Source organism: Chelonoidis abingdonii, chromosome 1, assembly GCF_003597395.2.
Source record: "Chelonoidis abingdonii isolate Lonesome George chromosome 1, CheloAbing_2.0, whole genome shotgun sequence".
Classification (NCBI taxonomy): domain Eukaryota; kingdom Metazoa; phylum Chordata; order Testudines; family Testudinidae; genus Chelonoidis; species Chelonoidis abingdonii.
The window spans coordinates 41,482,918-41,510,731 of record NC_133769.1 but is presented as its reverse complement, the minus strand read 5'-3'; the positions used below and the strand labels follow the sequence as shown (position 1 = coordinate 41,510,731).

Here is a 27,814-nt window from a genome sequence, read left to right as displayed (position 1 = left end):
TAATTTTAAAAAAAATCAAGCAGTACATGTTTGCTGGCAATCTTTAAGGAAAGTCAGACTGTTAAGCCAGTGGACTTTCACAAGTTTATTGCTTGGAACCAGGGTTTGTTGAAGTGCTAAGCCAGCTTTTGAAAGCAGAAGCCTCTTCTGCAGGTGCAGAGAGAAAATATTTTCTTTATTTCAGTTTATTTAACTAGTTTAGCATGAAATAAAAATGAAAATAGGAAGTCCAAGGGGAAATTTTAAGACCGCTAATTAGCAGGCAGTCTACAAATTGCAGTTAGGGTCTTTAAATCTGGAGGAAGCCTGAGGATGCTGTAGTGTGAAATCTTGCACATGAGTAAATCCACATTACCTGTTCATCACCTTGTTCTCTAATGAAGGATAATCTGTTATGGAAGATCAGTTCCTAACCCTGTTATTCTCATGGGTTTTTTTATTCTTCACATCCATATTGATGTTGTCCTTTTCAAAAGTGCCTCAAATTGAGACCCCTTAATTGGGACTGATTTTTGAGAGAAACTACTCTTTCTAAAAATCCGGGCTCCATTTAGGTGTTTCAAGTTAGGCATCCAAAAATACTAGTCATTGTTGAAAACTTAGTCTGTAATCACTAGAAATATAAGTGACTCCTATGTAAAGTAAAAATTTAAACCCATGTGTTTAATTAGTTTGTTGCCATTTCTTCCTTCCAGCAACCTCATCCTACAGGAATAACTCCAACAGAAGGCCCCCGAGCTGGTGGGACCATCCTTACAATCACTGGGAACAATCTGGAAACTGGTTCCCAGAAAGACGTTAGAGTTTTCCTCAGTGATGTGCCCTGCAACATGTATGTATGCAACACTCAACTTTCATAATATCGACTTGTAGTCCACTAGCACCAACCGAGATCAGAGCCCATCTGTGCTAGGCATTGTGCAAATCTATTGTGAGAGGAGATCTCTGCCCCAAATGGTTTACCATCTTTAAATGGATGAGAGAGACATAGAGTGAGAGAAAGGGATAGAACACAGAAGCAGTGCAAATATAGAGTGATGGTTTGTGAACATTAAGTTGTTCATTAATTTTTGGATAGGTTTTTGTTTGTTTCTATTTATTCTGTGAATCACAGGGGAGAGGTGGGGGAGGATGAGGGCATTAGCTATAAGAAGGCATTCAGCGATGGAGTGGGGAGAGGGAAGGAAGCGCTTGTTTTTTTGTTTTTTTTTTGTTTTTTTTAAATGAAGCTTTGTCCTTATTAAAACTTGTCACTTTGTGATTGTAATACAGAGTAGTACAAAGCTTTCCCTCAGCCGCCCACCGTTCCTGGCCAGATGGCCAGGAGGGTAAACTCCAGCGAGGAACCAGCCAGAGAGTCCAGCAGGTAGGAATAGCTACAGAACAGCCAGAGCAGGAACCTTCAGACAGTCGGAAAACTTTCTGCAGTTTTGACTGGACTTTCTCTGCCCTCAACTGATTGGCTCCAACCCCCTCCTTGCAATCTCTTCATGTTGGGTCACTCCACCCCACCCCTCTTAGTCTCTTCTCCACTGCCCCATCCTTCTCACCACCCTTACCTTCCTCTTTCCATGTAGCTCATCCCCTTCTAACTAGATCCACCCAAAAAAACAAAACTTTGGAACTATCATATTTGCAGCGATCACTTTGTTCTCTAGGCTTGTGTTTCCCCCACCTCTTTCCCCTTCCCCTCTGTCAATCTTGTCTATTTAGATTGTAAATTCTTTGGGGGCAGGGACTCTCTGCTACCGTTTGTTCAGTGCCTAGCACAGTGGGGCCCCATTCTTGTTCAGCTCTTAGGCTCTACCGTAATAAAGATGATGATTAATAATAATGCTAGTAATTTGAGCCTTGTTTCCCCTTTTCTTTCCCCTCCAATTTCCAGCACTGATTTTGGTGAACAAATAGTTTGCATGACAGGACAACATGAGAGTGGTGGAGAAGTTCAGGTAACCGTACATCACGGAGACACAAAGAACCAATTAGACAATCCAAGGTTTACATACAAGGACAATCCTACTGTTACTAAATTCTTTCCAAAAAATAGCTTCAGCAGGTAATGAAATGTTTCTTTTATAACTACATTCATTCTTAATAGCTATGGGGGTGTAGTAGTTCTTCTTCATGTGTAACTATTTAAATGAAAGCCACTATACTATGTCTCTGCAGAAAGTTTAAATATATGAGCTTGTACATTTTTTCCCAAACCATTGCTGGCAAATTTTAATAATATATTCTGTTTACCTCAAAACCTTAATAATACCTTTTTCAAAGCTAATGAAATAAGGAAAGTAATTAACTTATTTTAAAATGCAGATTTCTTAAAGGAAAAAGAAAATAGATTGACATTCTCCTTAAATACGTCTCAATCTACACTAGTTTTACTTAGCTTTTTAAAATTAATCTTATTCCCATTTAAGCAGAAATGATCACCTGCAGATAACATAAAGCTGTCAAAATGTTTGTGTCCATCCATTTCTGAAACATGTCTTGCTCAGCTATTAAGAGTTGGTATGATGGAAATAGAAAAAGAATAAATTATGAATCGCCGGCTTTGTTCCAGTAGGGCAAATAGTAGCTGGCAAAAAAGCACAACTGGAGTTCAGCAAGATTTTTAAACATTTTTTGTGTGTTGCATTTTGTTTTGTTTTTTGAATCTATAGCCAGACTGGTGGTTTCTCTCTGAGAATTCAGTTCTTTCTGAAAAGAAAAATACCAATAGTCTAAACATAAAAGCAAACAGGAAATCCCAATATGATACCTTGAACTATTTGACAGTGTACCTGTATAGAAGTCCTCCCAGAATACTCCTCATTTCAGGGGCTGGGGACAAAAACTGTGATCTTTACTCACGGGCTTCAGCTTCCTAATATCTTAATCTTGCTACTTAGTAGACGACAGCTTAGTATTTTCATATCCTGAGAGATCAGAGGGAATGAGCCCAAGCTCAAATATTGTCACTTTCTACCAAAAAACCCAACATGAGATGATGACCTGAACAGGATCTTAAAAGTTAAGTCAGCTGTGACTTACCAGGCTCCTTGAACACAGCCTTTTATATAAAATAAAGTAATACTTAAGATTATTACCATTTAAGAGATTAGAGGGACAAGAGATGTATTTTTCTTTTTGTTTACTTGGTACATTTGACAGCGCTTTGTAATCCGTCTAAGTTTTCCCTCTTTATAGTCAGTCACTCCAGGGTTTCTCAAAACTTTTGATAAAGTGAAACTCATTCTATTAGATTATTTTGTGGATCGCCTTCCCTCCCAGTAATGATTATTGGGATCGTTGGTGGGTGGAAATGTACACTAAGTCCTTTCTTACTTATTAATGTATCTATCAACTGAAAGCAACAAAGAAAGCCAGCACCGTGTGACTTCTATTCCTTTCTATATAGGTTCTTATAATACACTCATCACCACACTATCAGAGCACCTTCCAGGAATGCAGTAAGCAACATGACTAATATGTCATGTGTTTATGCTCTCATCCTCTCTCTTGGGGGAGATGTGCTTGCAGTGGAGTGTCCTATTTGGGTAGGGGCTCTTTTAATATGCATGTTGCTATGTATTTATGTCAGAGAAGGTAAGGCCGAAGAAGTGCATCTTGCACTTGGACTGGAAGACGACGAGGTTTGTGGTGATCCTTAATTCCTGGTGGAGTTCAATCCACAGTCTCGGACCAGCCCCTTAGAAAGCTTTATCTTCTGTTGTAGGGAGTTCCACTGAGCTAGAGGAGCAAAGTTGATGAGTATGGTCTTTGTCCCAGAGCTTTAGAGGGTCTTTGAAATATCCTGGTGCCAGGCAATGGAGCACCTTAAAGATGAGGTCTAAGACTTTTGACTTGATTCTATGGGAAGCCAGGGTAGGGAGCAGAGGACAGGTATGATGTGCTTGAGGTAGCCAGCATTACTGTAGAGATGCACTGCAGCCTTCTGAACAAGTGAGAGTTTGATAAGTGCTAAAGGTACTTCATCCCCAGGTACACTGCCTTGCTGTAGTCCAGCCAAGGGTTCATGAAGGCATGAATAACAGAAGCCAGATCACTGTCCGCCATGATAGGGTAGAGTCTTCTAGCTACCTGGAAATAATGGAAAGCATTACTCACAGATGCTGCTCTGTGAGAGCTTAGCCTCAGTGAGGAATCCAAGAGTATTGCAGACTGCATTGACCAGTTGTGGGTGTGTATCTTCACCCAAAGAAGAATGCTCCATGGTTACAGATTCTTCAATATGCTTTCCTCTGCCCACCAGCATAACCTCTGTCTTGCTCAGCTTCACTTTCAGCCAGCTATCCTTCATCCATGAGCTGATGTCATCCAAGCACTGAGCCATTTTGATAGGAACCACCAACCATTATATTAGGTTCCCGTGTTTGTTTATGTAGTTCTCCCCTCACACACCTCAAGAGTGATAAAGGCATGGGAAACCATTTTAAATAGTTTAAAAATGTGAATATAAAAATCACAAAAAGGCCACAGAGTTTGGAACAGCTGTATCACTTCAAAATTTTATACCCCTATTTGGTTTACTGGAAGTGCTTACATTTGCTACCTAACTATTGTACAAGCAGCTGCATGCAAAGCTGTGCACAAAAAAGTTGTAGATGGAGCTAGTGTATGGTTGTAGAACTTTACTGATGTTTGATTTGTCTGTTTTTTCAGTGGAGGGAGAAATATTACTGTAACAGGAACTAGGTTTGATATCATCCAGAGTTTCTCCATAGTTGTAACTGCTGAGCTTCATGGGCCTTCCAGAAGGAAGAAGAGGCAAATACGAAGTCTAGACTCCAAAAAGGTGGTATGTATGTATATATATATGTATGTGTTTGTCAGACATGCTGTCTTCATCAGCAGTGTGGTGTCTAAACAGGGCCTGATCCCAAACCCCATTGAAATCTGTCCACTGATGTCAGTGGGTTTTGGATTGGGCCAAATGGTTTAAAGAAAACCTCAGGTACATAAACCCTGTCAATATTTGTACTTTTTCAGCTGCAAACTAAGGGCCCAAATCTTCCGTCCTTACTTACGTTGATTAGTACCTTACAATGCAAAAAAGCCCCCTTGATTTCAAAGAGACAAACAGTAAGGTACTTTTCAACCTAAATAAGAGTAGTAGAACTGAGCCTCGAATGGGGCAACTGAAATTCTTTGGCAAGTCGAAAGTGGAATCATTTATCCTATTCTCTGTCTTCCCTACTGAGCTGTAGATATTTGGACAGTTCTGGACTCAAATCCAAACTACACCTGCTCTTGGCTTTGCAAAATCCAAACTCATTCAATTTGGGTTTGAAAACTAAAAAGTTCCTGTTATTTTTGCCCTCCCATTTATATTCTTCCTGTAGTGTGTGCATATCCTTATATGTGGAATTTTAAAACTACCCCTCCAGCATCTGATGCTAAGCAGACCCCTTCACTACAAATAACTGCAATATTTCTGAGGAAGACCAAAGTTTATCACCTGGTTAAGAAGCTAAACATAGTTCTTTGATGGGGACATGGTTCAAAACTTGGGGAAAATTTTCAAAGCTAACTTTTGTTTTCCTGTTTGTTTTTCTGTTCTAATTTCAAATACATAATTTTTAAGAATCTATACGGTTTTTGTGCTCTTCTTAAGACACTGTCCACCTTTCTTAGTCTATTTACGGCAACCACTACAGCATAGGCTAACAGATGATGATCTACTATATCAGACCTACACTAAACTTATTAAAAAAGTTTCCTTAGCAAAGCTTTGTTTAGTATTCTCAAGTGTTTGTCCCCCTTTAGCTATTTATTCAGATACATAAAAACCATCTATTTGGAAGCACTGTAAATGTGGTCGGTCAACCATTTGTTTCCTTTTTAGTTTACTTTATTATTTTTTCATTATATTATGGTAGTATCCAGAATGTACTAGGAGTGGTACAATCACATTTGTGATGAGAGACTGGGAAGATTCTATCGTGGGAAGTCATAAAGATAGCTTCTGTTTTTTGTGTTGTGATTTATGTTAATGATTCAAGAGGGTTCCTAGAGTAAACTATTTGTATAATAGTACTTTTTAAATGTGCCAAGGAACACCTAGCCCAAAGGATTGGGATGAAGAAGGGGAAATGCACGCGCGCGCACACACACAAATTATACTGTTAGGATCCAGACATTTTCAAGCATCAAGTGCCTTAGAAATAAACATTCATTGTGCTGGAAGATAAGGTTTGTTGTGAGTTAATTGGTGCTTAATGTATTAAGCTGATAATTTCTCTGCTATTTATAAATGCCTTGAATACAAGTGATGTGCCCAAGGTTGCAGAAGAGTCAACAATAATCTGGATTAAAGCTAAACATTACCACCCCACCTCCATCAAGCCTGTGTTCTCAACATTAAATTGCCTTCAAATAGTTCAAACCCACAAAATTCAGATAATGAGACAAACTTTGTCAGCTTTGGGAGTGTTCAGACCTTAGGATTTTGCTTTGGGCCTAAATACTAACCCACACTGAAGAAATGATTTATTTTTGTCCAGTGATTTTTTTTTCTTTTCCAAAAATATCTGAGAATCTCACATTTTTATTTAACCTTGGTTGTGTTGTAGAAGGCCTAGTTCACAGGCTCTGCCTTCTATTTTTAGGTGCTAAATGTTCAGCAGCAAATGACACGATCTAATCAAAACCCAAAATGTTTTGTCTGCTTTTTAGTTTCTAGGAAAAGATATTACAAAAATCAATGAAAGCACAATAGTCTTCTCTTCTCCACCAATATTAGAGGATCCAGAAAACTATAGGATTACTACACTTATTAAAATGGATGGTTGCAGTTTGATTCTAAACGCCGAGAACAATGATCCCTTTAAATATGTTGCGGACCCAACATTTGAAAACTTCACTGATGGCATCAAAAAACAAGTCAACAAACTTATTCATGCAAAGGTAAACTTGACAAGACATGGCTGGTTGTAGTTCTATATATTTATTATAACAATAAATGTGAGATTTTCCCTTTCATTCTTAAAAAATGTGCTGTCCTCCACTGCTGGAATCTGGAATTTCCATATTAGTTGTGTTCCCATAGAATTAATAGATTTCCTCTTTGTGTAAAAGCCTGAGGGTATTTTTTCCTTCCCCTTTCGCACTGATGTCAGAACTACATCCTCTGTTGAAAATGAACTGTACAAAAGGTTGTGTAACTTATGGATTGCTTCATGCGTTGCTTTGTAGCTAAAATGACTTAGCCTTGTATTTTCTGTCTAGGGCAGTAATCTGAACAAAGCCATGACGATAGAGGAGGCTCAAGCTTTTGTGGGGGCAGAACCCTGCAATATAAAAACACTGACTGAAAAGGATTTATATTGTGAACCACCAGAAGTACAGCCTCAGCCAAAGAGAAGGCAGAAGAGGGATACCATCAATAACTTGCCTGAATTCATTGTATGTCACCTTTCCTGCATATTGTCTTTAATAGCATGTGTGTAGAGAGGAGGTTATGGAGTACTGTATTTCTGACACTGATAAAGTAGCTTCCTATTTGCGTGGGTTTATTTTTCAGTGGCACATTATATAAAGGATACTATCTTGTGACTCCACTTCACTTCCAGATTCTGCCTGCTATCTATAAAAGGATTGCAGATAGATAGAATGTCCCAAGATGTTGATTGCCACTTTTATTAAGAGGTCCAGTCCTATGTATACTCGCAGCTAGACATGGAGTTTTCTGTCTTGACAAGTCCCATTACAGTCAATCACTATTCTGGGTAGTAAGTGCTTATAGGATTGGGTCTTAAATGCCTTTGTATAGTAATAAGTTTTTCTTTTCCTTTTATGTAATAAGGGCTAAATTACATACTGGAATATAAAGATGCTGCTCCATTAATTCAGTGGAGGTATGCCAATTTATGCCAGCAAAAATATTGTATCTGAATATTATACCTGTTTGGCAATCTGGACTAGGAATTCTGTAGATTATAAAGATTGCTGAGAAACTAAAACATGGCAGCTAAATTATTGAATAATCTTCTTTTTGAGACAGGTATAAGTATGTATTTAATTCTTTAGGTGAAATTTGGCCTCAGAGAATGGATCCTAGGAAGGGTGGAATATGACACACGTGTGAGTGACATACCCCTGGATGTGATTTTGCCATCTGTAATTTTTCCTATGGTGGCCATTATCATCATCTCTATCTACTGTTACAGGTAAGATAGATGCTATGGCTGTCCTGAAGCTCTAAAGGAGAAGGCTGATGGGGGCAGAAAAGCAAACTATTCTCATCTGCAGAGAGAAACAATCTTGATCACTTAATAACTAAGCATTTTAAAGGAAGTAGCTGGAAAACATTTATACCAATAATTCCCCTCACATAGACCCTTTCAGTGGTATTTCTTGGTGCCAGTAAGCCCAGTGTTCTTTCTCTGCTGTAAACACAAACAAATTGGCCCAGGTTTTCACACTGCACACTGAGAGGGTAAGGTGTGCACACACAATCTTGAAATTGCAGCTGAAGTGCCTTCATGCAAGTGTAAATATTGCTTGTTTTGCATGTGTATTAGTCAATGTTTAAGCTTCCCATGTCAACACTCTGTAGACCTGAGATGGTTGGATCTGTCTGAGTGGATAGTCCAGCCTTTACAGCTGAGCCACATATTACCACACACGCACATTATTACTATTGGTAAAATTCACCCCTTTGTGGCATGCCAGTACCAGGACTATACACCACTTAAGTCCTCCTTGGGCCCTATTCTGAGGTCTTAAGTGGGATGTAAGTAGTGATCAGCCTTGTGCTGGGTGGATTTCACTGTAATGATGCAATGCTGTACAACTGAGATGCAGTGCCTTATAGTATTTGCATCTGTACAACGTTGAAACTCCCTTAGATATCCCATAACCTGCTCAGTATGATCCTGTGCATGTACGTACTTAAGCCATGTCTGTGCTCTGGATGTAACAGCAGCACAGTTACAACACTGCAGCTATGTTGCTGTAGTGTAGACACTTCTTACAGCAACTGAAGGGGTATTTCTGGCAAAGTAGCTAATCCACCTCCCCAAGTGAAAGTAGCTAAGTCAACAGAAGAAGTCTTCTATTGATCTAGCCATGTCTACCCCAGGGGTTAGGTCATCTTAACTATGAGACTCAGGGGTGTGAATTTTTCACATCCGTGAGCGTCGTAACTATGTCGACCCAGCTTAAGTGTAAACAAGCCTTAGTCATGACTCAGCAGCTGTTGTGGAATGTGCTCTGAGTGTTTTATTGCATTGTCTGTCCAGCTTGCACAATTGACGTAGCTATGCTTAAAATGTGCTCACAAATGTAGCCTAATAAGTTTAAAATCATTGGGCCAGATCTTCATCCGATCTGTTTAAGCAGCTTCATTCTAGAATGACATTGATTTACATTAGCTAAAGATCTGACCCACTATCTCCTCCATTTTCATTATTAAAAGTAAAGAGGAAAAGAAACAGGCTTCCTATGATCTCTCAACCTTTTTCATTTGATGCAATTGCAAAATGCTTTACTTTTACCATTAATAACTTTCAAAATCATACCTTTATTCTTTAAAGACGAAAAAGCCAACAAGCAGAACGTGAATATGAAAAAATCAAGTCACAGCTTGAAGGTCTGGAAGAAAGTGTCAGAGATAGGTGCAAAAAGGAATTCACAGGTATGATTTATGTTAGATTTCTTATGGACCCTAATGAAAGATACTAAATTGGGCTAACACTACTGCACTGTCTTACTGAAACTGTTTCTTGGGTGTACGTACGAGCCAATATTACTACTGCTCCTTGCAGACATCTATGTACAGTACATATTCTTCTGACAATGAAGGCCATAAATAAGATGAAATAGAGTGAAAGTGATTAAAGGAAACAGGTTTTTAGGGTAAAGATAAAATATCCACAAGGAATTAAATCAGTAAACGGAAATAGAAACTAGGTTTTTTATTATTACTATTAAAAAACTGCTACTGGTACTGAAAAGTCACCTATTTCACAATAAGTAACTTTAGTCTGTATTTATGTTGTTGATAAAATGACACATTTTATTTTAATAAAAATATGATGTTAGGAAAGCCACAAAATATATGAATTGTTGAGCTATGAATTTATGAAGATAGACTGCAATATCTTTTAAGTCTGGGAAAATCAGAGAAGAAGAAATCTGTAGTGGGAAACAATGGAACCTGATTTGATGAGCTGGTTCATTCTTTACTGTATGTAAATAGACATCAGCTGAGAGAAATCAATGGGAGCTGTAAGGGCACAGCACCTCTGAATATCAGGCTACTTATTTTGGTGTCTAATTCAGGCACCTATGTTTGAAAACTTTGGCTTAAGTGATTACCTTGACCTGTAATATCACTATCTAAAATACACTATTTGTTTATACTGAAATAAACTATTTTTGCTTCTATAACAAAGTATGTTTTTTTCCTAACGAGAAGTTACTTGTCTCTTATTAACAGAGACGGACTGAAAAAGTGGTGGTTGAATCTGAATTTTGCTTAGATTTAGCTCGGGAATTCAGGGTTAGGGTTTAGAATTGACTCTCTAGATAATCCAACAAGATTTTTGCTATCTTGAATAGTGGAAATCTCACGAAATCTACTCTTACCCTGAGATTTCTGCCACTGGAGTCAAAATCATGTCAGAATAGTTTTTTCCCATTATACTTGAGTCACATCTGGAAAATTGGCATGTTCCAATTTTGGACCCTACCCAATACCAAATCTCTGTAGCAACTGTTTGGATTGAGGGATTCAGCTTCAAAGGCCACTCTCAAATTTGAAGGGCTAAAGATCAAGGTTCCCATTTGGAGTCATCTCTGCTTATTAGTCTCCCTCACCAGCTGGCCTTTGTAATCCCTCTTCTTTGTAATCCCTCTGCCCTTGGTTTCTCAGAGCTGTTTCTGGAATGTGAAGCTGCCCATCCCCTGCCAGGACTCCCAAAGGGGTGCAGGGAGTACTGCTGCCTGCTGGAGTGTGGGGTTAATCTACTACTCCAGCATAGCTGCCTCCCTGGGCTCAGGAGGAACACAAATTGTCTCCAGCAGTGTAATCTAGCGCATAAGATACATGTCATTTGGCTAATAGTAAAGAAAGCACTTAAATGAAAGTAGTTTCTAGATGCCTGTAATATTGATAACAGCAAATGCAGGAAGATGAGTCTTCCTGCATGCATCAAAGCACTCGTAAAGGAAGTGGTGATTAGGGTAGAAGAACACACACAGCGTGAAACTTGAAACCATGAGATGTTTTCTTTCTTAGAATTGGCTGAGTGTAACAAAATAAAGAGAACCAGGATAAATTATGTGGTCAATAAAAATTGCTGCGATGACAGGCCATTATATTAATTATCATGGTAATTAGTCAGTCAGCAATATCAGGCAACTGGAAAGCCTCCAGCCGAAGTGACCACTTTGTGGAAAGGTGACCTCCTAATTGCTTTTTGTGTCAAGAACTTGAAAGCTTTTGGGGCTCACAGAAGTGTTTTCATCATTTTCAGTGAATTATTTTACCTTCTTCCTTTCTTCCCTTCTTCTGATAACATGATTATTCTTTGTACTTCCTGTTGCTCTTGCTCCTTGGCTCAACATCCCAACTGTCATGAAAAGAATTAAAAGGCAACTTTCACAACGATGTAGGCTTAAAGGAATAGAAAATATGTAAACACAAGAAAACTAGTTGGCTGCAATTTTTTTTCCTTTGCTTGTGTGTGTATGTGTATGTGTTTTAAGAAGAGCTCTCTGCATAAAGTCCAGCATTCAATAATTACTGATTCTACAGTAAACTCATGACCCTCCACTTATCACATTACAATATCCGGTAAGAAAATACTGTAGTGGTGGTGATGATTATTAGCATATGTATAATGATGCTATATAGGAACTCCAGTTATCAATCAAGCCCTGCTTGTGCCTGCTCATGGTACAAACAGAAAACAAGGAGATTGTCCCTTCCCCAGTCTAGGTAACTATAGGTACATCTTCACAGCAAGCAGTAGCCTGTGGCAGCCTGGCTCAGAGCACAGGTTGACAGACTCAGGCTCCTGCTATGGTGCTAAAAATAGCCGTGTAGACATTCGGGCTCGGCTCTAAGTACACCCCCTTCCCTAGACTTCTAAAGTCTGCACAGCTATTATTAGCACCTTAGCACGAGCCCCAGAAGCAGTCTGTAGACCCAGATTCTGAGACTTACTGTTGCAAGTTCCAAATTGGTGAGTAGATATATACCCTGTGATTCCCCAAAGATAGCACTGTCAGTGTCTCAACAGGATTGTCTGGGAGGAAACTCTGGGTTGTAGGGAACATGCTTTGGCAATTGGTAAACTTGGTATGGAAAAAGCAGAATGGATGTGGCAGAGGAAAGGATTCTGAATATGTTTGATCATTTTTTTTCCCCTAATATAAAATGCTTTCATTGTTAGATGAAAACAAAAGGTACTGTGGTTTCTAAAACTAACTCTAAAACTAGAAATATTGTATGTTCTAGATCTAATGATAGAGATGGAAGATCAGACCAATGATGTCAGTGAAGCAGGAATTCCTGTGCTGGACTATAAAATGTACACAGACAGAGTCTTCTTCTTGCACTCAAAAGATGGAGAGAAAGACGTAATGATTACTGGGAAATTGGATATTCCAGAGGCTAGAAAGCAAACTGTGGAGCAGGCTTTAAATCAGTTCTCCAATCTACTGAATAGCAAATCATTTCTCATCAATGTGAGTATTGAAATGAAAGTCACTTTGAGCTCACCGTGTATTTTTCAGAAAAGTCTTTTTGCCTGGTATGTATGTGCATGTAGGGTCATACGTATATTTTTAAGCACAGATGAGCCTACAGTTCAGCTCTTAAGTCTGTTTTTAGGCCCCTAAAAGAGTGGCCTGATTTCAAGATTGATGAGCACCCAGCTGCTCCCACAAAAGTGCTAAATTTTGGGACTCTTGTAAATCAAGCTGCTTTTTTAGGTGGCTAAATATGGAGCGAGAAGCGAATTGCAGGCACCTGTTTTTTTTTTAAGCGTGTCCTTAATGCTCATTACTTAAAAGTAGCATTACATTCTGAGGCAGAGGAAAACATGTTCTGAAACTTAGTTTACTTATTCAGCTCGCAGTCCTTGTAATTCAAGTGTAAGGGTTTGGTTTTTGGTTGGAGTGCTTTTGGAGAGGGGAGGAAGGGAGGTTAAACTTACGGTGCAGAGGTTTGTGGATTGTTTTTTGTTGTTTTTGTTTGTTTTTTAACAAAAACATCCTTCATTATATATGACTTCATACTTTATTGAAGACATAGAAGTATTAATTGAGTTATCCCCAAAGACAGTGTTTAAAACTCTATTGCAGAGAGAGAGGAGTTGTAAATAGCGCTTATTTTTATATGTCGTTTGTCCAAAACTTTGAGTGGTTTTTTCATGCTGTACTTAGAAAACTAACATTAAGACAGTAAGTGTTTTGGCTTTTTCTCCTCCTACAGTGCCAGGTATGTTTTGAGCTGCTCTTGAAACTTGTCATGAATCGTTTAGACTCAGCGCTAAATCTGCTTTTTCTGTTTTAGTTTATTCATACACTGGAGAAGCAGAGGGAGTTCTCTGCCCGAGAAAAAGTTTATTTTGCATCCCTATTGACTGTTGCCTTGCATGGAAAGCTAGAATACTATACTGACATCATGAGGACATTGTTCTTAGAGCTGATGGAGCAGTATGTTGTGGCCAAAAACCCAAAGCTGATGCTCAGAAGGTTTGAATGATTGTCTTGTTTTCCATAGTCATTTGTTTTTTGCAACATTGTTATATTTACAGTGTGGTGTTTTTCAGAGTGTTTGTGTCGTGCTATAGACTGTCTAAAAATCATCATGATGATGACATGTCCAAGCACATTAGGGAGCAAAAATGGATAGGAGTTACTTTTTTTTAAGAGCAGCTAGAGCCATTTGTCCTGTCCAAATAATTTAATTTAGAGCTTGAAACAAACTTTCTCAAACATCTATCCATGAAGTAAATGCAATATTGAAATTTTTGTATGCTTCTTATCTAACTTTATATCCTATCTCCATAATGAATACACTTAAAACAATTTTCTGATGTATCTCCTTCAATTAGATAGGTCTGATTCTTACTCCTAAATACATTACAGAATTTCATCTTTGCTCTGCATGTTTTGCTTCAATTATCGGTAGTTTGTTCCCCAGTAACTAAAGGGTAGCTTTCTTTTAAGTACTCATTCTTACAACATGGAAACAAACTTCTGATTTTGGATATATGATATGTACCTTTCAGTAAAAGTAATGAACTGAAAGTATCAAAGCATTATCTAATATAGGCGCACGCTTTAAAGAACCTATGTAAAATTATTGAATTAGGACAAGTGCTGTTAATGTAGAAATATTTTATTTCAGGCAACACTTTAAAAGAAAATTGTCGTCTTATCCGCAAACATTTTCAATATTCATATTTTTTAGATCAGAAACTGTTGTGGAGAGGATGTTGTCTAATTGGATGGCTATTTGTTTATATCAATATCTTAAGGTAAGGTATGAAAGCTATGCATACACGTCTCCTTCATTAAGTACTTAAACATGTGGCATTGATTATACCTTCCATTTTTTTATTTGTTTTTTCCCTTAAACAGGAGAATGCTGGAGAGCCTCTTTATAAATTGTTCAAGGCTATCAAACATCAGGTGGAAAAAGGCCCAGTGGATGCTGTGCTGATGAAAGCCAAATATACATTGAATGACACAGGGTTACTGGGAGATGATGTAGAGTATACACAGCTGGTAAGCAGCTCATCTGCTCAGTCATTAATTTATATAAAAAATTTTCTTCTTGAACACTGTGGAATTTAAATTTATATCAGTACACTCTATAACAATTAATGAGAGCCAAGATGAGCCATTAACATGGGCAATAGGTGAAGAATTAACTATATAGAAGGGTTTAAAGCAAGTCCCCAGATCTGAGCACCCCCAATCTCTGAAGAAATTTGAGAGAAAACTCCATGAGCCTGATTTCCGTTTTCTCTCTCTCCCTCTGTCAACCATTTTATATTGGTTTAATTCTGTTGATTTTAGTGGAGTTATTTCTGATTTACACCAGTATCAGTGAGACAAGAATCAGACTATGAATCATCCCTAACTCTAATGGCTGCTAGTTTAGGCATCTAAAGATGGAAATAAGTCTAAATCTAGTCATCTGTTTTTGAGAATCTTGGCTTGTTTGTTTTGCACATGATCTAATAAACATACATAATGCTCAGAACTGTCCTCGGAAGAGCAGCATAGGATTTTCTTTGCCTTGAAAGTCACTCTGATGTGATTACTCTGGCTTTATTACTGACACAGCTAGCAGCCTTTTCCATTTGTCTCTGAGTGTGACACATGCAATGACAAATCTGTGGTGTGGATGAAACTTAATAAAAGCCATTATTAAGTGTTGGTTAAAAGCACATTTTTGATATATTCCTAAGGGATTTGAGTGGGAGGGCAGCATGGGAAGCTTGCTTTATGAATGGTTCTTACACACAACCTACAGCAACTGTAGTTAACAGACTGCTTAGGGGTGGGGGAGGGATAAATGAAAAATGTAACTTTTTTTAAATGTAGATTTTTGGGCTTAATGAGGCTTCCATGTTTGAGCTGAAGAGTACACCTAGTAGTTCTGCACAGATTGGACAACATGATTTACATTTGCTCATTAAACACATGAGACAGATATCTTTGTATCGTATGCATTTGTGACTTGCTGCAATAATTCTTCTAAGTTAGGGTCTTTTAACTCAAAAAATGGCTTTTGCAATTAAGATTTATGAATGCAGTATCAAAGAGAGATGTGTGAATTCAATCAAATCTGAGACAAATAAGAATAATTCTCAGAGATTTATTGTGAACATTAGACCAGATCTGGCCCAGATTTCACTGCATTCGCTAATTGTACGTATAACAAAAAAAAAATCACACATCCTTCACAAAAAAGTAGGTTAATATTGCTTACAATATTGGGATTATATGCCTGTTTTATGATTGATTAAAAATTTCTTGTGCTAATTATGCCACTGTCTGAATTTGGATAGACATTTACGGAGCACTTACTGCCTTAGGTAGAGATATGCAAAATTTAATTTGCGCACCTCTGCCTGAAACTGAGAGATGAACTATACAGTACATGGTATTTATCCATTTTACAGTCATTATTTTTGTTTAAAAATTTGATATATTCATCAGTTGTTACACTGACACACTACATTTTCAGCTGACAGCAAAATCATATATAATTAACATAATAAATAGGGAAGGGAAGAAGAAATACAATTAGCCTGCAAATTCTGTCTAGGGAAAATGAAAACGTGTTTAATTTCACTGCATTGCAGTACAGTTTAACTACATAAAATAATACACAAAGTGCAGGGATCACTTCGACCAAGACCATATCTGAGAGAGAAGGAAGTTCTACTAAGTCAATTAAGGGGGAAAGAAGCCATGGCTAGACATTTCTGCTATCAAAGCATGCCTGTGTAGCAGAGTCCATGAAGATTCCAAGATTTTTGCACCACCTTGACCATTGTAGATCAGGTACCCTCCATAGAGAGTGAGGTCACAGTCCCCGCCTCTTTCTCAACATACTTTTCCCCTTTCAGAACATTATTCTTCCTTTTTATTTTAGCTGGACTGAGATTATCATCTCTATGCTGTGGGCACATTTAAAGTTCATTCTGGGTTTGAAGCTTTTCTCCTGTATAAATAAAATGGGGGAATACCAACAGAACCAATGGTGTCCTGAAAACCAGAATAAACTATTCAAGTGTGGTCTCTGTAATTGAGGGTTATTGTGATGACTAATAAATAGTAAATTGACTCTTGTTTGGGTATTGCATTATCGGATAATTTAAGTGATACACCGACATTGGATGGTCCAGGTATTTTAATACATTCCTATCTCTGTTTAAAACTTTCCTTTAATAACTTCCCATCTAATAGAGATGTCATATTAGATATCAGCGAAGAAGGGGAAAATCCAATCTGTGCTTTTTCTGTTTTATCATAATAGAAAGAATGGGCTGGAATCTAAAGTTGCTAGTTGGCTGGATATTAGTGAAGAACTGTGCAGCTAATCCACATTGCAATTGCAAACGTACATTGTTGTGTGGTGGTAAGACTGCGCAGCGTATTTTAGGCACTACCTGGATTCTAATCATCCAGAAAAACAGAGATTGGAATTGATATTTTTGAATAATTTTGCATATTTTTTTCTTTCATAGACAGTAAATGTGTATGTACAAGATGGAGGTACTGATTCTGTACCTGTGAAAGTGCTGAACTGTGATACTATTTCTCAAGTAAAGGAAAAGATAATAGACCAAGTCTACCGAAATCTGCCTTGTTCACAATGGCCAAAAGCTGACAGCGTTGTTCTTGGTAAGTAGTTATTTTTGGGGCTGTTGTAATAATATAAAAACACTAATTTGATGCTCTTATCTTTCCCAAAATGTTTCTGTAAAAGTGATTATTGAAACAAAAAAAAATCATTCAAAGGTTTAGTTCTTAACTATTAAGCTGAATCCACCGCTAAGCATGATGCTCTAGTACTTACTATATTGTGAAATAAAGCACGTTCATATTATAAAATTCCTCGCCCTTGTTCTTTGCCCAGCATCATATTAATGCACAGACCACATTAATAACTCTTGGTAAAACCTATTATCAGAACCAATGAAATATTGATTGTTTCAGGTACTAATTCATGCGACGGTGATAACACGAACAATTAATTGATGTAAAAGTAAGGACACAAATTTTCAGAAGTGACTTATGACTTTGGGTCTGTCAGTTTTTGGTTGCCTAAACTGAGGCAGCTTAAAGTGACCTGATTTTCAGAAAGTGCAGAACACCCACTCTCCCCATAAGGTATCTCCAGTTGGGCGCCCAGAAACTGATGCTCCAAAATTACTAGTCACTTCTGAAAATGTTGTCTTTGATGTTTTAAACGTCAACTGCTGCCTTATTAAAGGAAAATAGTTTTGTGACATGTCCACTAATGCCATAATTAGCTGACCCAGGCTATTAAAAGTCTGATTGGCAGCGCATGCTGGGGCCCGGGGCTAAGGCAGCCTCCTGGTCTGCCCTAGCTTTGCACAGCTCCCAGAAGCAGCTACCAGCTCCTTGCGGCCCCTAGGTGCATGGGCAGCCAGGGAGCCTCTGCGTGCTGCCCCAACCCCAAGTGCTGACTCTGCAGCTCTCATTGGCTGGGACCCCCTCTATACTCCAGTCCCCTGCCCCAGCCCAGTGAAAGGGTGTGAGAGCGAGCGATAGAGGGAGGGGGGATGGAACGAGCAGGGGCAGGGCCTTGGGGAAGGGGTGTTTGTTTTGTGCCATTAGAGAGTTGGCAACTCTAGTTTTGGCAATCACAGCAATTTCTACAGCAGCTAATTGTGGTGTCTTAAACTGTGGGCTTTGACTTCAATTGGAAAATAAAAAGAAAAATCACATGAATTTTTAAGCAAAACTTGCACAGAGTTCCCTAATAGGAAGTAAAAGGGAAAGGAGAAGAGCCCAAGTGTTTTGAAACGGAATATTTATGATGTTTCATTGGCTCTTTAAATGTAAACACATTAGTGGTGTACTGTCTTAGTTGTACAAACCTGTTTCTTTTCTTTCTTTAATTACTCCATAGAGTGGCGTCCAGGTTCTACTGCCCAGATCCTCTCAGATTTGGATTTAACATCCCAAAGAGATGGCAGGTGGAAACGTATGAATACTCTGATGCATTATAATGTAAGGAGGATTGATGACATCTGTTAATTGTTTTTTAGTAATAAATAAACTTATTAGCTTTTAGAAAAAATTGGCTTGTACCATCTAATAAGGGGGCTGGAACATGTAGCTGTGTTACTTTCTAATTCTGGAAAGTGAGAATCTATGTATCAAATTCTAGTACTCTCACTGGTTTCCTCTTGTCTCTGAATACAATTCCAAATTGCCCCTATATAGCCTATATTTCCATATCTCTCAGCAGTCCTAGGTTCGTGGGATTGTCCTGTTTTATCTCCCAAAATCCTGTCACAGTTGAAGTTGCTCCTGTCCCATGGGGCTGGCTAGGCTCAGCTATTCCCTCCAAGCATTGCAATCTGGCTCCTGGTGCACAGGGTCATAGCACCACTGTGGTTTGGCCCAGATTGGCCTTCCTCATGGTTGGAGGCATCCAGGCCAAATCTGAGTGAGTGCCACTGCAACTTCATGACCGGGTCGTAATGCCACTCACTCAGATTTGACATGGCCAGCCCATGATGAGCAGGTACCAGGTGCCAGGTCTCAATGCCCAGAACAGGGAGCTGAGCCCAGCCAGCCCTTTAGAACAAGAGCCGCCGGAACCACCGCTACAGAATGAGATGAGGCTTGCTCCACAATTCCCCCCTGCCATGCCTCCCAGCTCCTATGTGTTTCACCCCACCTACTCACCCCACTGTGGGGGAAAGGACCCATTCCTCTTTAGCTACTACAGATTTTGGGAGGTATGGACTTCTGACATTCTTTCTGGGGAATTTAACTCTTGTGCAAAAGGTCCATGCAAACTGCTTGTGTGCCACTGAACTCTCACACTTCAAACATTATCAACCTTGGAGGAAGCTTTACCCTGTGCCCGCTTATCTAGCAAGTATTAGAGCTTGAGTCTTTCTGCAAGAGAGGGGGTATTGGGGATGAAGGGTCTAATGGCTAGAAGTTAAAGATTGCACAGCACTTCTCAAGATCCAGGCCCTAACTGGAGAATAAGAACATCGGTGGGTATCTTCAAAAGCCTGCTTAGGTGGGGAAAGACTCCACAACAGTGATGTTTAAGCCTGCTTCTCACAGTCATGTATAATGGAATGATTTTCTTATTTTTGTGTTCTTGAAGGTCCGAGATGGTGCCACGCTTATCTTGTCAAAAATAGGAATTTCCCAGCAGCCAGAGGATAATCAACAAGATGTCCCAGGGGAAAGTAAGTACAATAGAGTTTCTTTATGCCTCCACGGGAGTATAAGACAAAATGCACAAATAGACAATATCGTTTTTGCCTGATCTTGTTTGATGGGAATGACACTAGAGCCTTTCCAGCTGGTAATGTCACACTAATTCAAGGTACTTCCCTTTGTACACCTTGTTCACTATAGTTCTAAAAGCCTCAAGTAATGGGGCTTTCACTACTGTCCTTAGGAAACTGCTTCCCATCTTAATGCAGTGCACTCTCAGGAAACTTCTCCTGGTATTTTGCCTAAATTGTTTTTCTTTTAATCCCATTACTCCTAGCTATACCCTGCACGCTGCCTTCCATTGTGTACCTCCCAAGTAAACTCCTCCTCCATCCTTGGTGTTTACAACCTTCAGATATTTGTAAACTGTTTAGACTGTTTCCATGTTCCTCACCACCAGCACTACCCACTCTCTTCACTTAGCCAAACTACCTGAATTTAATCTTTCTTCAGAAGTCAATTGTTTCAGCCCTTTGAGTATTTTGTTGCTGTTCTCTGAATTCAGTCCAAATTGTCCATAACTTGCTTGGAATGCGTTGCTCAGAATTTAATATGGGGTTCCAGGTCATGCTGCGCTAGAGATGTACAGAAAGGGATTGTTTACTTTCCTGCTCCATGACATGATGATTTGTTCAGACAACCCAAAATTACACTGGCTTTTTTTCACCCTCATATTGCTTTGCAAACTCATGTTAGGTCCCTTTCCGCTGCTGCCATGGGTTCTTTTCAGAGTTACTGCTGCCTGGTTTCTTCCTCGCACTGAGTGCATGTCAGATAACTTTTCACAGATATATTAGCTTTGCTTTTTTCCAAGTTGAGTTTCACTTTGCTATTTTCTGCACACATTCCTAATTTCTTTTGGTCCTATTTTATTACTCTTTTCTCTTCACTGACGTTTGCAACTCCACCTCATTTCTTGTCTTTTAATATTTCACCATTTTTTGTTGTTTACTCCCACTTCCAAATCGCTAATGCAGATGTTACATGATGCTAGTTCTAACATTTCTACCCACTAAACACCTAACTCAGTGTGTGGCCCTTTGCTTACAGCTTTAAAAGAGAGTTTTCATTCCACATGACAGTATTCCTATCCAAACCAGTTTGACCTGAATTTTCAAGTAAGACTTTAGCAAGACCTTTGATACTGTCTCACAAAGTTCAATGTGTTACATCAGCTGTGTTCTGTTTCTTCCACTTATTTTGTCATTTTAGTCCCCTTCCTTCTCCACCCAAAAACTCACTGAAGTTTGTCTGGCAACATTGATTTTGTAAACACCCTTTATTGTGCTGGGTCTGTTGTATTTTAAATGTCCAGTGTCTTTTTCCTCCTCTTCAATCATTTCACAATGGATAAAAGTTAGATTTATGCCATGGTAATCGACAGGATCATTCTTCCTTCATGTTTTGAACTGATTTGAAATGCTTCTGTGATTGTCACTGAATGTTAAACCCTGGGCTTCAGTTAATAGTTTTTAATCTCTTTAACAGATCTGCTGATCTTAGTTTGACCACACAACACTTGAAAGCCATTACATATCATGGAATGAAAACAATATAACAGAAATGTCCATCTTTCCAGGGGATCTCTAATGGCTGTCAGCTGGTGGCTTTGATGTACATTGCTGTTCAATAAAAGTGTGCCAAGCTGCAATTTTATTCATGTTGAGAGTTGGCCAGGGCAGCAGTCCAGGCAGTGCTGCATGCAGTTAGATTTTACTCTTCTTTTTGGGGCTCTTATTGAAATGCTTTTTGCAGGGTATCTAGAAGGCTTTTCCAAAGGTATTAAGTATAATATTGCATATATTTTTAATTCTTAAGTATGGAGGAGTAGATGTTAAGCCTTTTGGACCTGCGTTCCCCACCTTGCCGTTTGTTTTGGCAAAAGGAAGTAGTATGATGTGTTCATTTCCCAAGCCCTATGCAGAGAATCTGACTTTTTTCTTTATGGCTATGTCATTACATCCAGAGATGGTGTGGGTGAAGAAGCTTATTGAAAACAAATCGCCCATATTCCATGATTTAATTACTTAATAATACACATCACTCTGCTTGGTGTCTGGAGGAAACCAGACTTCTGCTGGTGTCTTTGCAGAGAACTTAGTCATGCGAAGAAGAAGCTATAGTGAAATTTCAAATGGTAAAGTACTGGAGTGGAGGCAACTGTTGTCTTCTTTCCACCCCATGCCCTCTCCCGCACAAGAAATAGCTTACAGAAGAAACTGGGAAGGCAATATTTCATGCCTCACCAGTGCATTTTCATTAATGCATAGGTCTTCTAGAAATATCACATGCCAACTTGTTTGTTTGGAAAGCTATCAGGGACAATGATTTGTGAGCTACTATGTTGCATAAAATTGAGAGGAAGGGATCAGAGGCTTACACACACATTCTCTCACTATTAGATGACACAGTCAAGGAGTTACGCATCCTGAACACACAAAATGTTGTCCTCCTTTTTATTTGAAAAGGACTGGTTTTCTTTTTAACCAGAATTTCCCGTTAACTTAAATTTTGCTTAGGAAATCACTGCCAAAGAAATAGGTTTTGCCCAAAATAAAAATATAAAATTGCGTCCAAATGTTCTAAAACCTGACATTGCTTTCTTTCTGCTTTCTGTTTCCCAGCCTTTAATCAAGAGAGATACAAGGGGGCTGGTTGTTGTGGTAAATTAAGTGCAGAAGTCTTTCAGCTGTGGAGATAGGATTGCAATTCTAATCTTGGATCAAAAATGAGAATGTGTTTGCTTGTATACTAGTTTCTATTTCTGCAGCACAGAACTAGGTAATTAGGCAAAACTGCCTATCTCTGTTCATGACATACTCTGATTTGGAGTATCAGGTGAGTTGCAGGTCAGAGTTGTTTACAGCCAGTCTTTATAGGACAGCTTGTACCGTATTTGCATCTACTGTGTCTGGCTCATGCTAGTGTAGAGGTTATGGGTCTATTAAAGGAGTGGGTCGGTGAGGTTCTGTGGTCTGCAATGTGCAGGAGGTCAGACTAGATGATGATAATGGTTCATTTCGATCTTAAAGTCTATCAGTCGAGCGTAATTAGTCCCTCATTCTCATGAGTATTTAGTTACCTTAAAATTTTACTTTAAACAGGGAAAGGAAGAAATTTCAGAGAGACAAGAAGGGTTTTTAGAGTAAAGCCTGGAGAGTCAGTTTTGTAAGAGTCATCTCGCTATTAACGTCTTGAAACACATTGACCACCTGATATGCAAAGGCAAGGAGTTGCCTCCTCTTATAATTTCTTTATTCACTTCTTAGTTTATTATTGGTGAGAACTTAAAAAGCAACTAATATCTCCTGAAAAATCCTCCATTGATGAACCATACTAATATATTTTGTTGCGCCATATTCTACATTTCTCTTCCTCTTTCATGCAGCTGTCCTTAACAATGAAGTTGGAATTTTGCATCTTAAAAGTTCATCTACTTGTCCTGTTCATTTCTGTGAAGCCCTGATTTTCCATGAAATATTAAGTATTTTATCAGCAACCAATTATGATGTGACTAAATGAAAAGGTGTCAAATTTCGTTGTAGTGTAAGTGTAGGTAATCCCAGTGAACTCAATGGGGTTCTGCCTGTTTACTCCGAAGCTCATTTTTCTCTTTTACCATTAGGAGGACATAGGGAGGAAACAGAGAAGTATGTGCATTAACCAGGCAGCTGGTTTAGTTAAGGTAGTTTTCACTACAACTGCCTATTGTCATCTATTTAGAAATAAATAACAGGCTCTGAAAAAGTATCTCAGTATAGAGGCTCACCAGTAATTTTTGCTGCATTCTATGATATTCTGAAAATTCTAAGATTTTTGAAAATAATTAGGGTTGTCGATTAATTGCCGTTAACTGGCATGATTTAAATCAAAAAAAAAATTAATCACGATTAAAAAAATGAATCACAGTTAATCAGTTTTAATCTCACTGTTAAACAATAGAATACCAATTGAAATTTTTGACTGTTTTTCTACATTTTCGTATATATTGTATTGTCATAATTGAAACCAAAGTGTATATTATTTTTATTACAAATATTTGCACTGTAAAACTGATAAGGAAAATAGAGTATTTGTCAATTCACCTCATACAAATACTGTAGTGCAATCTCTTTATCGTGAAAATGCAACATACAGATGTAGAATTTTTTTTGTTACATAACTGCACTCAAAAACAAAACAGTGTAAAACTTCAGAGCCTACAAGTCCACTCAGTCCTACTTCTTGTTCAGCCAGTTGCTAAGACAAACAAGTTTGTTTACATTTTTCAGGAGATAATGCTGCCCCCTTCTTATGTACCATCTCACCAGAAAATGAGAACAGGCATTTGCATGGTTCTTTTGTAGCCAGTATTGCAAGGTATTTGTGCTAGATATGGTAAACATTCATATGCCCCTTCATGCTTCGGCCACCATTCCAGAGGACATGCTTCCATGCTGCTGACGCTTATTAAAAAAATGTTTTAATTACATTTATGACTGAACTCCTTGGAGGAGAATTCTGTTTTACCTGCATTCTGCCATTCATTTCATGTTACAGCAGTCTCAGATGACGACCCAACACATGTTGTTCATTATAGGAACACTTTCACTGCAGATTTCACAAAACATAAAGAAGGTACCAATGTGAGATTTCTAAAGATAGCTACAGCACTCAACTCAAGGTTTAAGAATCTGAAGCGCTATCCAGAATCTGAGAGGGACAAGGGTATGGTGCATGCTTTCAGAAGTCTTCAAAGAGCAACTCTCTGGTATGGAAACTACAGAACCCAAACCACCAAAAAAGAAAATCAGCCTTCTGCTGGTGGCAGATGAAAATAAGCACGCATTGGTCTGCACTGCTTTGGATTGTTATCAAGCAGAATCTGTCATCAGCATGGAGGCATGGCCCCTGGAATGGTGGTTGAAGCATGAAGGGACATGTGACTCTTCAGCACATCTGGCACATAAATATCTTGTGACGCCAGCCACAATAGTGTCATGAGAAGGCCTGTTCTCACCTTCAGGTGACATTGTAAACAAGAGGCAGGCAGCATTATCTCCTGCAAATGTAAAAAAAAACTTTTATCTGAGCGATTGGTTAAGCAAGAAGTAGGACTGAGTGGACTTGCAGGCTCTAAAACTTTACATTGTTTTATTTTTTTTGTACGTAATTCTACATTTATAAGTCCAACTTTCATGATAAAGAGATTGCACTAAAGTATTTGTATTAGGTGAATTGAAATGCTATTTTCTTTTGTTTTTTCCAGTGCAAATACTTATAATCAAAAATAAATATAAAGTGAGCACTTTACACTTGTATTCTGTGTTGAACTGAAATCAATATAATTGAAAATATAGAAAACATCCAAAAATATTTAAATAAATGGTATTCTATTATTGTTTAACAGTGCAATTAATTGCAATAAATTTGTTTAATCGCTTGACAGCCCTAAAAATAATTAAACTCCTATCTTGTTCCATTGTGAAGTCACAGATGCTGCAACATACAATGAAAGCTTTTTTTCTGTCTCCAGCGAAATAATTGCAGCAGCAAAAGTGGGAATGAATATTTTGTCACCCCATTTACCTCAGTAACATATGAAAGTATTACCCCCAAATCTCTTTAAATTCAAAGTCAAATTGAGCCCACTTAAATGTTGAGAATGAGGGAAAAATTAAATATAATTAAATGGCAAAAATGATTGTAAAGGAACATTGACTGCATAACTAATATCACACAAGAGTATATATGTTCAGGTTCCAACAGAAACATTACCTTGGCCAGACTGCACATATGGAGCTCTCTCTCTTTCTGCTTATGCAATATTTCCATTTTTGTTATATAAAATATGCCGTAAAATTCTGAATTAGAGTATCTGCTGGGAAACTTAATTTTGCATTTCCTAATTCTTTTCCACAGTGAATCCTTAAGGTTCCATTAAAGTAATAGTATGCATATGTTCTGAAATCCATGGAAGGTTGGAGTAGTGCAGTGGTTAATTAGGCCTATATGCATAACTGAGCATTTAAAACTACTAAAGTCTTCAGAAATTCAAACTTATGCTTCCCATAAAATCTGCAATTCATCCCCATTGCACATATTATTTTTCATTACTGTTAAGTTTTATGCCTTAATATAAATATATGTGTGCAATATAACTGAGTTATAGCTGCTATGGGAAGGACAATTTTGAATCACATTTATGCATTTAAATTCTCAGACATAGTGGTGCATTAATAAAGTTTGTTGCACTGAGTTACCTGTCTCTTTTTTTAAGAAGGAAATTAATTGCACATTTAAATAATTGACTGTCAATTTGACTTATCGCAAGAAATACTCAGACACACTGAAATTTTTATTTGGAATCTCACATTTAAACACAGATAGTACATTTATTCTGCTGTGCGCTAATTGAACTAGACTTACATACACAGGGCCGGCTCCAGGCACCAGCGCAGGAAGCAGATGCTTGGGGTGGCCAATGGAAAGGAGTGGCACATCTGCGTCTTTGGTAGCAATTCGGTGGCAGGTCCCTCAGTCCATCTCGGAGGGAAGGACTGGCACCGAATTGCCGCCAAAGAATGAAGCAGAGCGGTAGAGCTGCCGCCGATCGCGGCTTTATCTTCTTCTTCTTTTTTTGTTTTTTCTGCCGCTTGGGCAGCAAAAAAGCTGGAGCCAGCCCTGTAGATCCATTTCTAGTCTTTCAGTATGGGGATCTCCAGATACACACTTACTGTAATTTGCAAAGATGACTGAACTTGCTTTTCTTTTTTCTTGTGGTCCCCCTTGAGTGCAGAAATCCTCCATTCTTCTCTCTTGACTATAAGTGCTGGCCATGTGCCTTGCAACTTTCAGTTTCTCTTTCACTTTATGTAAAATAGAGGACTTAGCACTTTGATTTGGTTCATATGGAGTACTGTGTGTGTTAGGCAGGAGTGAAGTCATCTAAATCCCCTGAATGAGAAGGAAGGTAAGTTTGACAGTATTGCACATGTGGAAGAAAACAAGGTATCTGTGGCTTAAATGAGCTCAGTCTCTTAGAATGTACATATACTGTATTTTTTAATGTTATTTTATCACAATTGCTGTTTCTAGGGCATGCGCTATTGGAAGATGAAAATAAGGTCTGGCATCTAGTTCGGCCAGCAGATGAAGTTGATGAAGGCAAATCGAAAAGAGGGAGCATGAAAGAAAAAGAACGAACCAAAGCTATTACAGAAATCTACCTGACAAGGCTTCTGTCTGTGAAGGTAGGGTTTACTATTAAATTATTAGGCAGTTCTTTGAAGGAAGCTGGTTAACTTGCCTTGTGAGGTTCAGATGACTAAAATGCTGAGTTATTAGAGAGACAAAGGTGGGTGAGGTAATATCTTTTATTGAACCAACTTCTGTTGGTGAGAGAGACAAGCTTCTGAGTTTACACAGAGCTCTTCTTCAGGTTTGGGAAACGTACTCTGAGGGAAGGGCTGTGCTTACAAAAACACTACGTCACTGTAGCTGCACCAATGCAGCTGTGCCACTGTAGCATTTTAATGAAGATGCTCTACACTGATGGGAGAGAGCGTAGTTAAACCCATCTCCCCAAGTGGCAGTAGCAATGTCAATGGAAGAAGCTCTCCTGCCTGCATAGCAGTCTACACTGAGGATTAAGTTGGTTTAGCTATATGGGTCAGGGGTGTGGATTTTTCACACCCCAGAGCAATGTAGTTATGCTGATATAAATCTGTAGTATAGACCAGTCCTCAGATTCATAGGGAGAAAAGGCAGGGATGCAGGGAAAAGCAGTGCGGGGGTAATGTATAACCCACTAACAACCCCCACCAGCTCCTTTTCCTGGGCCAGATTCAGTACTGCAGAC

At 38.6% G+C, this 27,814-nt stretch overlaps 1 protein-coding gene across 2 annotated transcripts in view; it reads left to right on the top strand.

The window, feature by feature from the left end:
- PLXNB2 (plexin B2) overlaps positions 1 to 27,814 on the top strand; it is a 358,989-nt gene that overhangs the window by 314,681 nt on the left and 16,494 nt on the right. The window contains exons 18-32 of one of the 2 annotated variants that reach the window (XM_032769366.2): positions 696 to 832; positions 1,886 to 2,056; positions 4,666 to 4,798; positions 6,679 to 6,909; positions 7,231 to 7,407; positions 8,032 to 8,171; positions 9,540 to 9,640; positions 12,470 to 12,699; positions 13,529 to 13,710; positions 14,432 to 14,498; positions 14,602 to 14,748; positions 17,226 to 17,382; positions 18,638 to 18,738; positions 19,859 to 19,943; positions 27,052 to 27,206. In XM_032769366.2, the coding sequence (XP_032625257.1) occupies positions 696 to 832; positions 1,886 to 2,056; positions 4,666 to 4,798; positions 6,679 to 6,909; positions 7,231 to 7,407; positions 8,032 to 8,171; positions 9,540 to 9,640; positions 12,470 to 12,699; positions 13,529 to 13,710; positions 14,432 to 14,498; positions 14,602 to 14,748; positions 17,226 to 17,382; positions 18,638 to 18,738; positions 19,859 to 19,943; positions 27,052 to 27,206 (2,214 nt within the window). Of the gene's footprint in view, positions 1 to 695; positions 833 to 1,885; positions 2,057 to 4,665; positions 4,802 to 6,678; positions 6,910 to 7,230; positions 7,408 to 8,031; positions 8,172 to 9,539; positions 9,641 to 12,469; positions 12,700 to 13,528; positions 13,711 to 14,431; positions 14,499 to 14,601; positions 14,749 to 17,225; positions 17,383 to 18,637; positions 18,739 to 19,858; positions 19,944 to 27,051; positions 27,207 to 27,814 lie in introns of both variants that reach the window. The other variant, XM_032769365.2, reaches the window with a different exon arrangement.